At 40.4% G+C, this 17,972-nt stretch overlaps 1 protein-coding gene across 2 annotated transcripts in view; it reads right to left on the bottom strand.

Moving 5' to 3' along the window:
* Positions 1-78: 78 nt before the first annotated feature.
* Positions 79-17,972, bottom strand: part of LY75 (lymphocyte antigen 75) — a 75,735-nt gene continuing 57,841 nt past the window's right edge. The window contains exons 26-35 of one of the 2 annotated variants that reach the window (XM_075002093.1): positions 17,604-17,772; positions 16,525-16,689; positions 14,753-14,875; positions 13,049-13,243; positions 12,435-12,655; positions 11,348-11,522; positions 9,840-10,007; positions 8,387-8,509; positions 5,095-5,262; positions 79-2,925 (exon numbers count right to left, since the gene is read on the bottom strand). In XM_075002093.1, the coding sequence (XP_074858194.1) occupies positions 2,741-2,925; positions 5,095-5,262; positions 8,387-8,509; positions 9,840-10,007; positions 11,348-11,522; positions 12,435-12,655; positions 13,049-13,243; positions 14,753-14,875; positions 16,525-16,689; positions 17,604-17,772 (1,692 nt within the window). In that variant the 3' untranslated portion in view covers positions 79-2,740. The remainder of the gene's footprint in view (positions 2,926-5,094; positions 5,263-8,386; positions 8,510-9,839; positions 10,008-11,347; positions 11,523-12,434; positions 12,656-13,048; positions 13,244-14,752; positions 14,876-16,524; positions 16,690-17,603; positions 17,773-17,972) is intronic. The other variant, XM_075002094.1, reaches the window with a different exon arrangement.

Raw genomic sequence — 17,972 nt, 5'->3', positions numbered from 1 at the left:
TAGTAATCTCAGTATATTTGGCCAAATGTACTCTGGATGTAATGCCACTGTTACTGATAGAATTATAGCAGGAATAAATTTGTGTGTGTGTGTGTGTGTGTGTGTGTGTGTGTGTGTGTGTGTGTGTGTGTGTGTGTGTGTGTGTGTGTGTGTGTGTGTGTGTGTTAAACAACATATACACCTTCAAAACAGCAAACAGGCGTGATTTTAAAAAAGACTATATGCATTAAGAAGCACTTTTACTTACAATTATTATTTCACTCCACACAATGACTCACTATAAATGGTTTAATCAAGTAATATATATTAAAAACTCTTCACTCTAGTAGCCCTTTTGGAGCGCAAATTAACTACAACTGACAGCACATAAAAATCAAGAGTTTTTAGCTTAGCTTGTATACACAAGTTACTGTACATTCCCTCGCACTCACTACCTAGGACATATTTTCCAAAACTGATTGTAGAGGAAATACCTTATTTATTGACCGGTTGTAAGTTGTATGTTTGATCATAGCGTGAGTTAGGATATTAGTCAGATGAAATACAATGTATATCTTTTTGTGTTTCTTGATCAGAAGAGCTGTGCTAGATCATTACCTGCTATTTGAAGTCTAACTTGCTACTGCAGGAGTCCCCGTCAGAGCATGTTTCTGCCCTGACTTTTCTCCCATTTTGTACAACACCCCCTCCACATAATACGTTATTCTTACTATCCTTGCACACACATTTTCTTAGGAAGTAGGCAGTGAGGCGCCTTACACTGGCAGGATAGTGGTTCAGCAACCTGAGGAAACACCAGCTCTGAAACACTCCTGTCAGCCTGCAACAGACTAGGAAACAAACTGTTGGTCTTTCCCATGTGTAAGTACAGGACATAATCATTCAGATCTAATTCCAAATACTAGTTTAAAAGTAGCCTTCCTTTTTGACTCTCTCCCCATTCCCAGGAATTGATTTTCAACATAAACATGCCTGGTATGGAGTGCTTGCATCACAACATATCAGAGCCTATGAAAAAGAAGACAAACATCTTGCTTACAAGGAACAGTTTCCTTACATGAAAAATACATGATCCAGGGAGCTGCTTTTAGAAGATCAGACCATGTTTGCATAGAGTTTGAATTTTGCTCATGTTTTCATTTAGCTCTTCATCCCATTTGTGCTGATACTATAGGATGAAACTCTCATCTGGCACTCTCTCACCCAGCAACATCTACAGTTTTTGTTAGCTGCATGTCCACCCATTATGGGTGTGGCCAAGTTTCCTGTGGTCCCCTAAAGTTTGCTCACTCACAGGCACCAGTCCTGGCAGTCAATGTTCTGTGCTGTAATTTTACTCTAATTTACCCCTAAATGTCTTCAAAAAGCCCAGTTAGCAGAAGTAGTTTTGATCATGCTGCTAGAGAATAGTGACCTCTCATGGTATGACAAATTCTCTTTTGGCACCAGTCATGTCCTGAGGGTACCAGACTAGAAAGGTTCAAGCTGTAGTAGCATCTTTGGAGAACATGGCTTTTCAGATATGAGCCTGCATCAGGCCCATACAAGAAATATTTCCTTTTTTTAAAAAAATAAGGATATATCTTTATAGCTAGAGTATTCTCGTTCCATAGCGGATTAGTTCAGTATGACAAAAAATGATGGCCTTATGATAAATCTCCGAGAAAACAAATGTTCAGATACAAGATTATCTTTTTCCTACTACAGTCCTGGGACCAAAAGGAGCATACGAAATGTTGAAAAATTCTAAGCTCAGTGAGAGCAGAAATTGTCAGTGGTCACAAACCACCCTATTGTATCACAGCTAATAAAGACTTATTACAAAAAAGTAATACTCCTGATCCACAAACCAAGACTGATGAACTCTTTGATATTTGAATTTGACACATTAACAAGTGATTTGAACCGGGGTGCAAATTTTCTGGGACACTATGGGGGGGGGTCTTCTGCACACTTGCCTTAATCTAATTCTTGACTCCCCCTCCACCCCTCTGCTCTCTGATTTGCTCACCTTGATAATTGTTTTTCTGATTTGTCAACCTTGATTACTATTTTTGGTTCTCTATGCCTTAAATATTGAGTCTGTTCTGGTATGGCTATGGTCTGAAAAAGTGGGTCTGTCCCATGAAAGCTCCCCTAATAAACTATTTTGTTAGTCTTTAAAGTGCTACTTTACTGCTTTTTTTGTTTTGATATTATATAGACTAACACGGCTTTCTCTCTTACAAAAAAGTGATTCTCATTGATCTAGTATTTATCATTATATTTTGATCTAGTTGTTGCAGGGTGATCCAATGCACCAATGGTTTAAATAATAATTGCTTGTAAAAAGCAAAATAGCTTGAGCACAATTTAAAGTTTGTTTTGCATTTGTTAAATGTCTATTGCTAACCCCAACCAAAGAACCACCTTACAAAAATAAATAAATAAAATCAAGGCAGTCAGTGGTGTGGGGAAGAACGTGTGTAAAGATTTTAGAGGCATATTCAGAGCCAATATGGAATCAGAGACCTCCAGAGCCTCAGGGAACTTCTATCTTGTGCAAAATTCACAGCTAGAGTCAAATGCATTTAACTCCCACTCGCTTGAAATTGGACGTATTAGAGGGCAGACTTTAGCCACCTGTTAAACTTCTTATTCATTTTTCAGACAGAACTAAAAGTGTCAAGTAGACCATTCTCCATAGTTTCATACAGTGGAATTTGTAAAAACAAACAGACAGCTAGCAAGAACAGTTCTCTCAATAACCATCTTTGGTGAACATGTTATCAGTCTCATCTTCATTCAAACCTCGTTCATAACGCACTGCAAACAAGCCACTCCACTGAAGACGATGCTTTTTGTAGAGATACCAAATTAATCCAGCAACCAGGACTAGAATAATTAAGAGAGCAAATGCTACAGCCACTCCAGTATGATTAGTGCCTGTAAAAGATAAATAATCCATGTTTTTGATTGAAAAATATTTGAGTAAAGTTTTATACTAACATTTATAAATTCACTATCAGCTCACTTTATTGAAGTTCAGGAATTGTATTTTAAGTCTTACAGACACATGCAAATATTCAACATGGATTCAATATGGATTCACTGCAAGCAAGTCATGCCCGACTAACTTGATTGCCTTCTATGAAGAGGTAGATAGATCTGTGGATATGGGGAAGTTGGTGGACCTGACATACTTGGACTTCAGCAAAGCTTTTGATACAGTCGCCCACAGTATTCTTGAAGTTAAAGTAGTATGAATTGGATAAATGGACTGTAGGTAGACAAGAAGCTGGCTAGATCGTTGGGCTCAATGCGTAGTAGCCAATGGCTTGATATCTGGTTGGTGGTCAGTATCAAGTGGAATGCCCCAAGAGTTTGTTCTGGGGCCATTTTTTTCCAACATCTTTATTAATGACCTGGATGAGGGGATGGACTGCACCCTCACCAAGTTCACATATGAAACTAAGCTAGGGAAAGAGGCAGATGTGCTAGAGGGTAGGGATAGAGTCCAAAGTGACCTAGGCAAATTGGAGGATTAGGCCAAAAGAAATCTGATGAGGTTCCACAAGCACAAGTGCAGAGTCCTGCATTTGGGACAGAAGAATCCCGAGCAGTGCAACAGGCTGGGGACTGACTGGTAAAACATTACCTGTGCAGAAAAGGACCTGGGGATTACAGTGGATGAGAAGCTGGACACGAGTCAAAAGTGCATCCTTGTAGCGAAAAATGCTGATGGCATATTAGGTGCACTAGTAAGAGCGCTGCCAGCAGACCTAGGGAAGTGATTATTCCCCTCTATTCAGCACTGGTGAGGACACATCTGGAGTACTGCATCCAATTCTGGGGCCCCCATTACAGAAAAGGATGTGGACACATTGGAGAGAGTCCAGCAGCTGGCAACAAAAATTATTTGGGAGCTGAAGTACATGACATATGAGGAAAATCAGAGGGATTTTGTCTTATTTGGTCTACAGAAGAGAAGAGCGAGCGGTGATTGGACAGCAGCCTTCAGCTACCTGAGGGTTTCCAAAGAGGATGGAGGGAGGCTTTTCTCAGTGATGACAGAATGAGGAGCAATGGTCTCAAGTTGCAGTGTGGGAGATCAAGGTTGGATATTAGGAAAACTATTTCACTAGAAGGGTGGTCGGAGAAGCATGTAGTGGCAGCGGTGGCTCTACCAGCAGCTCCAGTTAGTCACCACCACGGAATTAGAGCAGGGGAGGGAGTCTAGGGGTGGGGAGAGACCTGGCTCTGGGGGAGGGCATTCAGTTAGAGCAGGAAGGCTGGGGGGTGCTTGGCTTTGGGAGAGGGGGAGCCACATACTATATTTTTACATATCAATCTATATTACATATATAAGACAGAGAGAGTGCGCGCTATATAAATAAATATATAATACGTGGCTCTTTGCACTCTATCCACTGCTATTTTGGCTCTTCATTGCTAACTGGTTGGCCACTCCTGCCCTATATGCTCTGGAAGTCCCTAATCTCTGACTTCCAAAAGCCGGGAATGGGTAACAGGATAGGTCAGTTTTATTCCCTTTGAAAGCACCTGGCACTGTCAACTGTCAGATGATGAAATACTGGATTAGATGAACCATCAGTCTGACTCAGTATAGCCAGTTCTTACTATGAAGCATTTTTTAATTTTTTAAGCCCTACTAGTGTCCTATCAACATTGCATACTCCATGCATAGCAATGTGACAATTAGGGATTGAACAAACAAAGATTACAGCAGAAATTAGTTGCACTGTTTGCAAAAACAAAAGCTGTGTAAAAATAAACAGGATAAAATGAACCTCATATCACAGATGGGTCTTACAAAAAACCGCACCCTGATTTAAAGCCAACATTGGAACGTAAATTAGTCCAGATTCTTCAAAACTATAAGAAAAAGTATCCGCTCTGTAAGTCTTCTACAATTATACTGGACAAATGCTAGGCAGAGAGCACACAGAAGACCTATGTGACATTTCAGTCCCCCTTAAGTCATAGTTCTTCTGGACTGATTTTCAGCTCAGTGTTTTGTGCACAGACCTTGCCTGACACAAAAAGCCTTCAGTGCAACAAATAAGTTGTATATTAAACATAAGACGGACATACCCAGAGGAGCTTTACAAACAACTCTGCCTCTACTATGATTGCAGTCAACTTCATACCATATTCCATCAGTGGATAGGATAATGCTGCATTTACCACTGACTTTTGTAGTTCCGTTTGCCCAGTTGGCATAGTTAACTGTTGAACCATCAAGCCAGTTCAAGGACTTAGCTGTAGAAAAGATCACAAATAGTGCTTTGATATATCACCATCAAAATTTGCAATATTACAACATAGTGTGAAAATGATAAATTATTTATTCACATGTATTCGATAAAAGGCCAGTGTGGAAGCGCCACATCTTAAAAGCAAATTTATTAGTCTCCAGAGGTGTCCAGTGTGTAACCTACAATGCCACTCTCACGCTCCGCTCTAGCCACTGCTCTCCAATAACAGGAATACTGTGAATTTCAAAGCAGGAGTAGCAAGCCAGTGGCTGTGGACTCATGTTAGTATGAGAGCCTGAGAAGTATCTTTCTTTCTTTGCTATTAGTGCTGTGAGTGCATCTACCCATTCAAATAGCCCCTGCAGGGAGTCTGTGGCTGTCTCTACACTTGTTGTTTTCTTCTGCACTGCCTGGCGCCAGCCGCTGCCCCGCTGTACCACACAATCAACAAGGCTGTGTTCTGGGAGTCGTGCTTGTATAACAGGCCAAGAAACTTCTCAACTGCTTCCATTTGCATGCGAACCCCCTTCCCTCCACAACAGGTGCCAGAGTCTGGGTCTTTCCTGCATTCTGCCACATCACAATGGTAGCCCCAAACCCAGTAAAAGGATGTGCCTGCCATTTGGTGCTGACCATGCTGCCAGGTGCACATTTAGGGCTCCAAGGATGGGAAAGATATTCGGGGGCTTGCTGCTGCTGTGGGGAAGTCCATCCCAGTGGCTAAGCTACTGGGAGCTTTGCTGCTGCCATGGGGAAGCCTCCCCTGGCAGCTAAGATATTCTGGGGCTTGCTGCCACTGTGAGGAAGTCTCTCCCAGTGCCTAAGATTTTCAGGGAGGACCATTTCAACTGGCCCCCCACTGAACCCCCTCACCCACACCAGGGCTTGCTCCTGCCAGGGGGAAATCTCCTTTGGTGGCTAAGATACACAGTTGTTAACTGCTGCCGGGGGGAGGGGGGAGTCTTCTTCCGACAGCTAAGATATTCGGGGACTTGCAGCTGCCATGGAGAAGTCTCTTCTGGTGACTAAGGGGCTTGCTGCCACCGGAGGGAAGTCTCCCCTGGCAGCTGAGATACTGGCAGAGGAGGAAGTCTCATTAGCTGAGGGGACTGATTCTCCAGGAAGGGACCATGTCAACTAGGCCCTCAGTGCTTGTTCCCCCCGCCCCCAGGAACATGAGCTGCCCCCCGCCCCCAATCAATGAAATTCGGAGCTTCCACCACCACCTTATTATACCTGCAGTGACACTCGTTCTGTGGTCTGTTTTGTTCCATACCTATCTTAGCAAAGGTTCTTCCGGGGCCATCTGTTTACAGAACATACATGATTTAAATCGTTATCCTCCTCTACATTATTTTCTCTTATGTGAGCATTTTGCCATGAGCTGATGGGAATAAGGGGACTTTGAAGTAGGCGGGGTCCTTTCGAAAAGGAGCCCCGTCGGGACGAGCTGCGCGGCGGCGAGCCGCGTCAATTTCGAAGTGCCGCGGCCACCCGCATGCTAATGGAGCACTGAATATGCATTTCAGCGCTTCATTAGTAAACTTCAAAATGGCCATTTGCGTGGCCATTTCGAAGTTTGGGGCTAGTGTAGAGACAGCCACAAATTCCAGAATTACAAAATCGATATTAATCAATCCAAATTTCTCATAGTGTAGATGCAGCCTAAGTGACCTGCACAGAAAATGCCCTGTCACGGCATCAGTCTCATTTCTCTTAAAGGAGATTTGGCTCAAGTGCCTCTACTCATCCTAAATGTAGGTAACCAGGTCCCAAATCATGTGCAGCTTGAAGACCACCTAGAAACTTAATGGAAGGCAGCATAGATCATGGTGTACTGTTCTAATGTGTGACTCCACTTAAGAGCACTACCACATTCTGGTAGTAGATTCAGCTTCCAAGTAGTCCCCATAAGTAGTCCCATGCAGGGCACATTACAGCAATCTAGTCTTGAGCTGATAAAAGCAGGATAATTCTGACAAGATTCACACTGGAGAGAAAGTTTGTATTGCCGGCTGCAGATGGAAAATACTCTTGGCACAGATGCTCTCTGGGAATCCAAGATTGACCCAGGATCTAATACCATCTCTACTGACATACATTATAAAGAAGAGTTGGATGCCCGTAAAATTTCCACCTACTCTTCTGCCCTCTTCCACCAGCCCACCACCATTATCTCAGTCCTATCTGAATTAAACTGCAGCCAGCTAGTTCTCCAAACCCCAAGCTCCTGTACAAATGTCCCTTTGTTGGTGATCTAATTTTCAGTCCAAAGCCACAAAAGCAGAAGCGAATCTGTGAAACACAAACCATTTTCAAATAATTTAAAAAGCCAACAAAAACAGCTCTTCATTGCTACCTCTTCTAACCCATGCATCTTAAACTAGCAGCTAAATGTCCGAATTTAAAGCACTGAATATACATGAAAACAATTCTAAATCACAAATCAAAATACATTAGAAACTGACACAAACTCAAGAAGAAGAAGGTACTATGCTCTATAGATTGATGCCAATTAATTGCAAAGTAGCAGCCATGAACATTTCAAATTTTAAGAATTGCTTTTACAGTAAACCCTTGATTTTATGGACTCCGATTTAGCAGACTTCAGGAACAATGGACACACCCCATTGTTCCCGAAGTCCGCTGGGGTCCTTAAAATCATCTCTCTCCCGCCCAAAAAGAGACTTACCACTGCTGCAGCCTGGAGGAGCCGCCACCTCTGCTATTGGAGCCACCACACACTCTTCCCACCAGGGGTGGGGAACATACACGGGCCGACTGGCACTCATGAATGCGCCCCACCCCGGTGGGAGGAGAGCATGGTGGCTCCAGCAGCAGCACCTCTAGCCACACGGCGGGGCCAGCAGCTCCTCCAGTGGTGGCAGCTCTTTTGAGTGAGAGTTGTGGGGTTTTTTTTTCCCCAGGGGTGATGGGAAATGGGGCTGCAAGAACCTAGTGGGTGTAGCTGGAAAGTAAACCCTTGCATTTAATGAACTTTCAAGAATAGCGAACACCCCTCCCCACATTAATTCATTAAATCGAGGGTTTACTGCATTTTATTATGTCCATTCATTTTTATTTACCATGTAAAATATACACATACATAGTTGGTAGTTAGTTCTTACCCCTGAAGTTTTGAGACAATCCAAGCCATACTCGTCCGGTAATGAGATCGTTTTCCCTTATGTGCTTGCTGACAAATGCATTCTCTTCAGCATCTCTTATAGTCAAAAGTGTTGCAGAAGGATCTAAGGGAAGAATTTAGTGATCAATACAGAAATAAATTTTAGAGGTTTCCCCTCAGTCTTCTTAAATTAAATAGATTTTCTAAAAGTTCAAAAGGGATCATTGAAGCTACAGAAATGAGAAAAAACATTTGCTGATTTGGACTCCTAAAACCCGAGATATGTAATTTGCAGAGAAAAAACACAGATTAGGAGAGCAATGCAATGTCATGAGCAGCTGCAGATGCAAGTTAACTTCTTGTTTTGTCATTTAAGCAAAATCATGCAAAGAAAAAAAAGAAAAATCTTCTGCAAGTGTGGATATTTAAATTATACTTTCTGAAAAAACAAAAAAACATTGATCCTTCCAAATGCTGAGCATCTTCAATTAACTCCACTGATTCCTATTAACTGAAAAAGAGGCTCAGCACCTTACAGGATCAGGCTAATGTGCTGTAGCTAAAGAACAAATCATATAGTGATATATGGTATCATTGTACTTCAAGTATACTGGGAAGGAGATGGTGCACTAGAGGCAGGTTGGGGAGGCATGCTTAAATTCAGCGAATTTTCTGCTGGTACAAAAGGACTTTCTGTAAACTGCATAAAGAGAAACAATAACTACTCTTGCTCTAAGTCACACTGGGTCCTGTTGGCACTGAATTGGGCACCACATCTGGTAATGGGAATACTTCCTCCTTGAAATTAATTTTGTCTTACATATTTAATTAATTTTCATGTTAATTAACCTTAAATATTAAAAAAAAACCCTTGTGGCCAAAATTATGACAAATTAAACCTCCTAAAATAAGGAGGGGAGCTTCACCTGTCCCTTCTCCCCAATATTGACTAAAGAAAAAAAAAAAAAAAAAAAACCACTCTTCCTTTAGTACAAAAATTGCCCTTTCAGCTTCTTTGTCATTAAGTTTAAGGTGAGTGATTTGTAAAGGGTCTACTCTTAAAACCTTGGTGGGAATTCCCTGCATTCATCCTATTAACCTGGCTATAATAAGAATAACTTTGTGATAATACAGGTGTTAATTTGCATAAAGTAAAATAATAAGTTTTTCCCTTGTAAATCAGCCTTGATCTTTTGACTCCTTTATCGACGGTTACACAAGAGGCATCACAGTATTTATGAACATTCATGTTGCATGTAAGTGATCGAACTGTGCAACTTCACCAAAAGTATTAATCAAATGCTCAAAAAAGTCACCAGATGAAACAAGCATTAGATATAGTCCTATATCAAAGAAACATAACAGCAGAATTTTTGCCAATATATTTTTTCTAACCGTCCTTCCATGATGAACTATTTGCAGATGAAACACATTTTAAATAAAATAAAACATACCCAGCTTCTGGCAGACTCTTTTAGCCTCTTCTGCAGTGTATACTGAAAAATTGTATAACGCCATGTCAAATGCATAGCAATGATCTTTATACTGCAACCACTGCGATGTCCCAATACCCCATGGACACCTGGAGGAGCGTTTGGTTTGCTGTGGCTGTAGTCGTCTCTCTGTAAAAATATAAAGACTTTATATTATGCAAATTAAAAGAGGCTCTGCACAATCAAATTACTTTGGTGTAAGCATGCTGTCCAAAAAAAAAAAAAACACACCCAAAAGCTGACTAATTGGCAAAATTCATTTACATCCAATTTAGTTTGCTTTTTGAAACATAGCAGATTCATTCATTATCAGCCAATGATTGCAAAAGAAGTTCCAGCAAAATTCTAGCTATCAGTGGGATACTGCTCTTTCTTACTGGATTTCAAGCATTCAGATCACCTTGAAATAGGATATGCTCATTCATTGTGGACCTCTCATTCAAGAGCTAATACTCAGATGAGAGGTCACAATGAGGTCATCAGTCTAACAACTGATAAAAATCATATTGCTTTAATTACTTTAATTTCCTTCATGAAACATTGAGCCATGTTAAAAGTGCTCCTTGAAAAAACAATGTAACCTGAGATCACCAGTTTTATTTTCCAAATTTTGCCAAGATAGCTGAATAAGAGGAGTGAGTTGCTACAGATACAGGTGATCTTCTCATGTGCCCACTACTCAAACTAAGATTCTTAATACGGCAATTTTCATAGCACCTTTTACATAAAGATCTCTAATGCTTTACACAGAGAAGGTATAATACTTCCCATTTTACAGTGGAAGAAACTAAAGCACAGAAAGGTTGTGATCTGCAGAGCTGAAAATAAAAATCAGGAGTCTTGCCTGCAGGTCTTCTGCTCAAACTCCTATGCTATACCGCCTTTCAGTAATGTGCTAGGCACTGTAAACCTTGCTCAGGTCAAAACAAAAAGCAGTCAAGTAGCACTTTAAAGACTAGCAAAATGGTTTACTAGGTGAGCTTTCGTGGGACAGACCCACTTCTTCAGACTGAAGAAGTGTATAGACTAGCACGGCTTCCTCTTTGTTACTTGCTCAGGTCAGTGTAAGATGTCACTCCATTGATGGATATGAGGAAGAAATGTCCCAAGCAGTAAACGAACTCTTAAAACAGAAATTCAGTGACAGCATGACAGTATCACTTCATGGAAGCTGAGCCAACAAAGCTGTGCAGTGAAAGCTGCAGTGAAAACATTTTTGGCATAAAGGAACATTCTCAAAATTAGTCAGTCTAACAAGCAGTACCTATTTTAATGCCTGTTTAGGTATCTGGCCACCACTATTATCAAATACCAAAGTATGGTATCAGAAAGCTTGCAAGACACACTGACAAGTCCTTTGCCACTCCTTCTAAACAATCAGTCTTAAAGAATAAAATATTCATATTCTGTTCATAACATGGCACATAAAATAGAGTATGCATTACAGAAAAAATGGAAGTCAGGCTTACTGTCTGCAGAAGTATAGCAAATGGCACCATCAGCAACATCGGTGCACCTTGCACATTTCCAAAATCCTTTGGTATCCAAAGCAACACAGTTTCCAACAGATTCAGAAGTTTGTAGTTCCCAGGGACGGTAGTCAAATTCACTTCCATCAGACCATTCTAAATTAGAGTCACTTCCCTGATTAAAGAATAATAATTTTTATTCCTCTACATCCAGGCCTTAGCTGATCATGTATGGCCACGGAAAACATACAGAGAATGATTCACAGAAGAGATGACAACCCATTTCCCCCAAGTTAGTACTAACCTAATGCCCAGCATTAGCAGCAAATTCTGTTTTCCAAGCAATACTTAAAAGTGAGGCCCTGGTCACTTGAAAAGACTGTGGTGCTCCAAGCGTAACATTGTAGCCAGGCCAAAACCCAAACAGGTAACATTCTGCCCCCCTAATTTTCTCTTATCCTTTCAATTAGGTAAGGAATTCTTCACTTCCTGTCCTAACAAATCTACTACTTGGCCAAATTGTGAGCTGTTAAACCACAGAGGTGACTGCAGTATGTAAAGTCCGTAAGCTTGTTATGAAAGCTACTAAGCTAGATCCATTTTGAAGTGTATGCTACTGGAAATCCTGGCAATGGAACGTTTGCCATGGGAGGTGAAGAGACAGTGTAGCCCAAAGATAGGTAGGGTGGTGGACAGATGACCTGAATCACTATCTGGTGGTGAGCCCAAAAGGATCTTCAAACTATCCTTCCCTTTTGGAAACCTTTGGAAGGCTTGTGGTGGTACAGTGGGTAAAGTGGAGCAGAGAGGCTACAAGATGCGCTTCCCTGTGCTAGTGGGGTGAATTTGGCCAATCATGTAAGTATAAAATCAGACATTCATTCTAAATTACATTTTTAATCCCCTAACATGTAAGTGTAATAATGAATAGGAAAAGTTAATGTACATTATTAGTTGTAGGGGGAAAAGAAGCAAATCTAGCAAGAAATTCAGTCTCTAAAAGGGCCTGGAAAGAGCAAAGATTTTGGAAATCAACTGCATAAAATTTCTGTTATAAGAAACAATAGTTGTGACAGGATAAACTTACATCAAAGCTTGATAGCCCAAGCCACAGTGGATATCCATCACGCTTGACAATATCTTCCAAAAACAACTGTTGGGATTCCCTGTGTATGCTGACTAGATCACTTCCATTCTGTTTGCATTCTCTTAGTGCTTCATACCAACTTACTCTTTTCTGAAGGATCCTGTATGTGCTATTCCCATGGCTTATCACCTTGGGCAATGGAGGCTTCTTTTCTCTGGTTCCTAGTACAAGATTAAGATCATAGGAAAAATTGTATACACTTCATTCAAGTTACTAGAAATAGGTGGAAGATATTAAATTCCATCCAGCTCTAACAACCCATTTCAAGTACAGGAGTGTTCAATACAAATTACTTGAGGGATACACATTATCTTTCTTTTCATATTGAAGGATGGGTAGGCGATACAGGCACACAATCAACGTCCAGCCTACAGAAAAAGGGCTTCATCCTGCATATGGAAATCAATGAGAATTGTGCCGATTTCAATGGAAGCGATGCAGGGTCTTCATTGGCAGGCCTGTTCATAAAGGGCTTGCAGGACTAGGACTTAAAATTAGCTTTACATACCCAGCCCCTTAAAATTTGGGTCTACATATTTCTGGATATTACTTACCCATTTCAATTTCACAGGCAAGAATACTGTGTTGAGTAAACTGAAGAGCTTGCCATCTTTGGGTACGGTTGTAAATATCCCAAAACCCATCTAGATTCACTCCAGCAAAAAACTGATTCTTCTTTACCTTAGGTCTTCCCTGTCTCCAGTTATTGTAAGACAGAACAGTTTCATCATACCATTTGAGAGTATCATCTGTGGAAAATATGAAAAAAGTTTCTCTATTTAGTTTTGGTTAAAGTTCGTGTTTTTTTGTTTTTGTTTTTTTTAAAAAAAGAAACATGAAAATCTTCTACAAGTGAAGATGGTGTGCTCCTGATCAGTATTAATAAATGCTCCCTATGGAGCAGAAAGCATCTTATTACCTATTTTTTGGAGTTGCTGGAGTTTCCTTGAAGCCCTCACCAAATTCTAAGGGTCAAGTGAAAATGTTTTTTCGAGATTATCCAAATTAGAGTTGTGACAATTCAGATTATAAAAAACAAACTGAACCAAAACACTCTACAGTTGCCTAGGAGGTAAACCTGTACTATTTTCTGAAAAAAAAGTGGTGTGGTGGTGAATAGCTGTAACTGAGAAGCAGAAACCTCTGAATTCTATCCTGCCTGTGACACACATTCCTTCTGTAGCTGGATGTGACTAATGTGTATGCCATGTTTTCACATTTTGGAAAATGGAAATCACTAAGACCCTGTGTGTTTTGCAATTCCTTCACTGTTCAAGCTGCCAGAAAATCCATCCCTCACTGCAATATGGTAACCTGGAATTTAAGATTTCTTCCCTCTTTAAAAAAAACAAAAACAAAATGTTACCAGCCTCTGAAGATTATTTTAAAACAAGAACTGAGTGTAACTCTTGCAATATGCATTTCTGAATGTGCACACAGTCTGAAGTAGCTCTGAGAATTGCAAACTATTCCATTAATCACAATGAGTTAAGTACTTCAAACTTAAGGACGAAAATTTAAAGATTCCCATCCTAAAAATCAGTTATTTTGCATCTGTGTGGGGGGGGGGGAGGGGGGGGCTTAAGTTCCAAAGCTAGTAACTAGCCTAGCATTTATTGTTTAAAATAGAACATGTCCACCATTAACTTATCCCAAAATCTAAGGCTACCTGCTTCACCACTTAACAGGCTCCAGTTGCTGCAGCTTTCAGCACCCTTTTATGGAAACTACACTGTTGTTCATTCATCTTTGTGGAGTGCTTTGAAGATGAACAGCACTATAATTCTAAACAGAAAAAAATGCAGAAATCTTACTGCACTTAATAGAGCATGCAGGTTTGGTCACAAGCAGCAGCTCTGGGAGCTTCAGTAGTCTGTTACTCAGCCTGGGTTTGAAATTCCAGTGTACTGAACCCAAAAACTGCCACTAATTTCAATGGTGTTGTGAATGCTCAGTAACTCCGTAAACCAGACCTATGTATATTGCTAAAAATATCACCACATATCATTGTACTCTTTCAAAATTCTATCTTTTGGTAAAACCAACCACCTGGATTAAGCAGTCACTACAAGAGCCAAATATCACTGGAACTAGCAGGAAGTGTGCACTTATCTTCCTCTAAAATATAAATGAAAAAATAACGCAGTTGTAAGCATTGGTGTTACGTTTATGGTATCTTGGATTGCTGTATTTAAGTATGTAAGAAATGTAACAGTTTAATGATAAGAAGTTACACTTTAAGAGAAAAAAAATCTTACCATCATCATCATAAATTACACCCAACCATACCCATGTTGCTAGGCCACTGAAAGCATGAAGTTGTTCAACAACGAAGTTATTTTCTTCCTCATCGCTAATACTCAAGACAATTGCTTCCGGATCTGTCGAAACAATTTTAAAAATAATCATCACTTATAAAACAAATTAAGTTTTGACTGCCAATTTTTAAAAGTTACTACACACGCATCCAAACATTCTAAAAGGGCAGGCAACTCTTCAGCCAACAAAAATATTAGGAGAAATTACTATTTATCAGAAAGCCGTGACAACCTGGCCTGTGTGGTGCGTATTCCAGGTAGGTAAGTGCAGGATTTTAGCTTCTAGAACTGTCAGCTACATTTTTCAGGGGCACTACAGATACTCCAAAACAAGTACCTCCTGGTTCTAGAATCGTAGAATACTAGAACTGGAAGGGACCTCAATAGTCAATCAAGTCCCAGTTCCGTTTATATCATCCCTGTTAGATACGTATCTAACCTGTTACATATTCCAATGATGGAGATACAACTACCCTAGGCAATTTAATCTAGTGCTTAACTACCCTAGAATTTTTTCCTAATGTTCAACCTAAACCTCCATTGCTTTAATTTAAGCCCACTGCCTCTTGTCCTGGCATCAGAGGCTAAGGAGAATAACTTTTCTCCCTCCTCCTTGTAACACCCTTTTAGGTACCTGAAAGCAGCAATCATATCCACTCTCAGCCTTCCATTTTCCACGTTAAACAAACCCAATTCTTTTAATCTTCTCTCCTAGGTCATATTTTCTAGGCCTTTAATCATTTTAGTTGCTCTTTTCTGGGCTTCTCCAAATCTACCCTGAACTGTGGTGACCAGTTCTGTATGCAGTACCCCAATTGAGGCCTAATCAGTGCTTAGTAGAGTGAAAGAATTACTTTTCCTGTCTTGCTCACAAAAACTTCCTGACTGTCAGGATGTTTAAACACTGGAATATACCTAGGGAGGTTGTGGAATCTCCATCACTGGAGATATTTAAGAGCATGTTACACAGACACCTATTGAGGATGGTCTAGATGGTGTTTGGTCCTGCCAAGAGGACAGGGAACTGGTACTCGACCTCTTGAGGTCCCTTCCAGTTCTAGTGTTCTATAATTCTGTGACTCCTGTTGATGCATCCCAGAATCATGTCTGCTTTTCTGCAACATTGTCACACTGTTGACTCATGCTCAGCTTGTGGTTCACTATGACCCCTAGATGCCTTTGTGTAGTACTCCTTCCGAGGAAGTCACTTCCCATTTTTGTATGCGTGGAACTGATTATTCCTCCGTAAGAGAAGTACTTTGCATCTGTCCCTATTTTTATAGCTACAAAGCAAATAGAAACTCACGACTGGCCCGTGCCAGCTGACATGGGCTTGCAGGGTTCAGGTGTTTCATTGCTTTGTGGATGTCCACTCTCAGGCTAGGCCGAGGCTCTAGGATTTTGTAGAGCAGGAAGTCCCCCAGCATTCATGCTCCAGCCTCAGTCCAGAAGTCTACACTGCAGTGAAACAGCCTCACAGCTTGAGCCAGCTAGCACTAACCAGCCATGAGATTTTCTTTGTTGCATGGAGATACCCTTTATTTATTCAACATTTCTCCTTCCATTTAAAAAATAAAAATAAAAAAGGGACAACAGTATTGGCCACCTTTCAAATATCTTGTAGGCTGTACCCTTCCCTGCCCCCAAGCTTCTGTATAAGCAGCTTAAGAGACATCACACTTTGAAATCTAGTAATTAAAAGAAATACTCACTTATTTTCTTGCATAAATGGTGGGCTTCTTGTGATTTAATTTCTTGCCACCTATCCTTTGTTACCATGAAAGTGTAGCAACTATTTTGAAATGATATCCAAGGTGTATTTTTAACCTTATGTGGACATTTAATACGGTCAACAACTTGTTCTATTTCAGTGTCATCTGGAGAAAAAAAAAAAAAAAGACTCCTTAGGTCATGCACAATCTTAAAACAAGACTGCTCATTTCTCAACAAATTCCTGGGTAATATGAAAATCTGTTTAAAAACTAAATTTAGTAGCATCCTCCAACACAGCACATTATGTAATTGTTCCCAGAATTCTCAAAACACCATATTTTCACATACTTAAAGATGGCAATGGGTTTATCCAATGGGATATGCAAATACTTAAAAAAAATTTTCACAGGAAGTCTTTTAGCAACAAATACATATATTAAGAACAGAACAAGTACTATCTAATAACTCAGTTCTTGCAATGTCTTCTGCAAGCAAAGACTATCCTTTATACTGCCCTTGTCCAAACCGAGATGATCACCAAGGACCTCTCCCTAGGGTGCCTTATTCTACTTGGAACAATTTCTGTGGAGCTGGAGAAGGCTCACATTGCACTTCCTAATTTGATCTCCACCTGCCACTCTTTCCACCTACCCAGTCACCTATCTCCCCCATGAGCATGGACTCTAGACAGGATGAAGAGATCTCCACAGGGTCTGGAGCAGGGCAAACTGAGTGCAGAGGAGATGGCTAAATCCTCTTTCCACATGTAAGTGAGGAGATTCATGTGCAGAGGGGAGTCCTCCATGGGCAGATCTGGAGGGCACACTGTGGGTCAACACAGCATTCCTGAATACGTCACTAAATAATTACACAGTGTTTGGGTAACTTGCACAGTGTTTGGGTAACTTGCACCTGGTCCATTTTCAAGACACCAGTGGGTACGTGATCTAGGAAATCATCTACGTTTAGTGTATATAAATGGAACATTCTTATTTTAAAATTATACAACATTTTTGTTATGGAATATTACTGGGCTTTTTAAAAATATATTAAGAATGTATTTTCTCAGAATACATACTTTCTGGCAAGTAGCAAATAGCACCTGGTTTTTCAGAGGAACATTCAGAAGTTTTCCAGAATCCGTCAACATCCAAAAACACACAGTCTTCACTTGTTTCTTCATCTTCTTCTGACCAGCGACTAAAAATAATGTGCTTTCCATCTGCCCAGCCATAATGTTTTCCATCCTAGTATCACACCAATAAAAGATGAGGGCTTACACCCTGAAAAAAAACCTAGGTGCATTCAATCATATAATATTTCTACTGGATGAAATCCTGTGTTCAGTGAGAGTGACAGGTGCTCAGCAACTCTTAGGATTTGGTCTCTTGCAAAAATAATAAATGAAGTTATGCTATTGGTAAAAAACTACATATACTACTGTGGA

Source organism: Carettochelys insculpta, chromosome 8 (assembly GCF_033958435.1).
Source record: "Carettochelys insculpta isolate YL-2023 chromosome 8, ASM3395843v1, whole genome shotgun sequence".
NCBI classification, from domain to species: Eukaryota; Metazoa; Chordata; order Testudines; family Carettochelyidae; genus Carettochelys; species Carettochelys insculpta.
The sequence above is the reverse complement of the archived record's forward strand: the minus strand, read 5'-3'. Positions and strand labels throughout refer to the sequence as shown.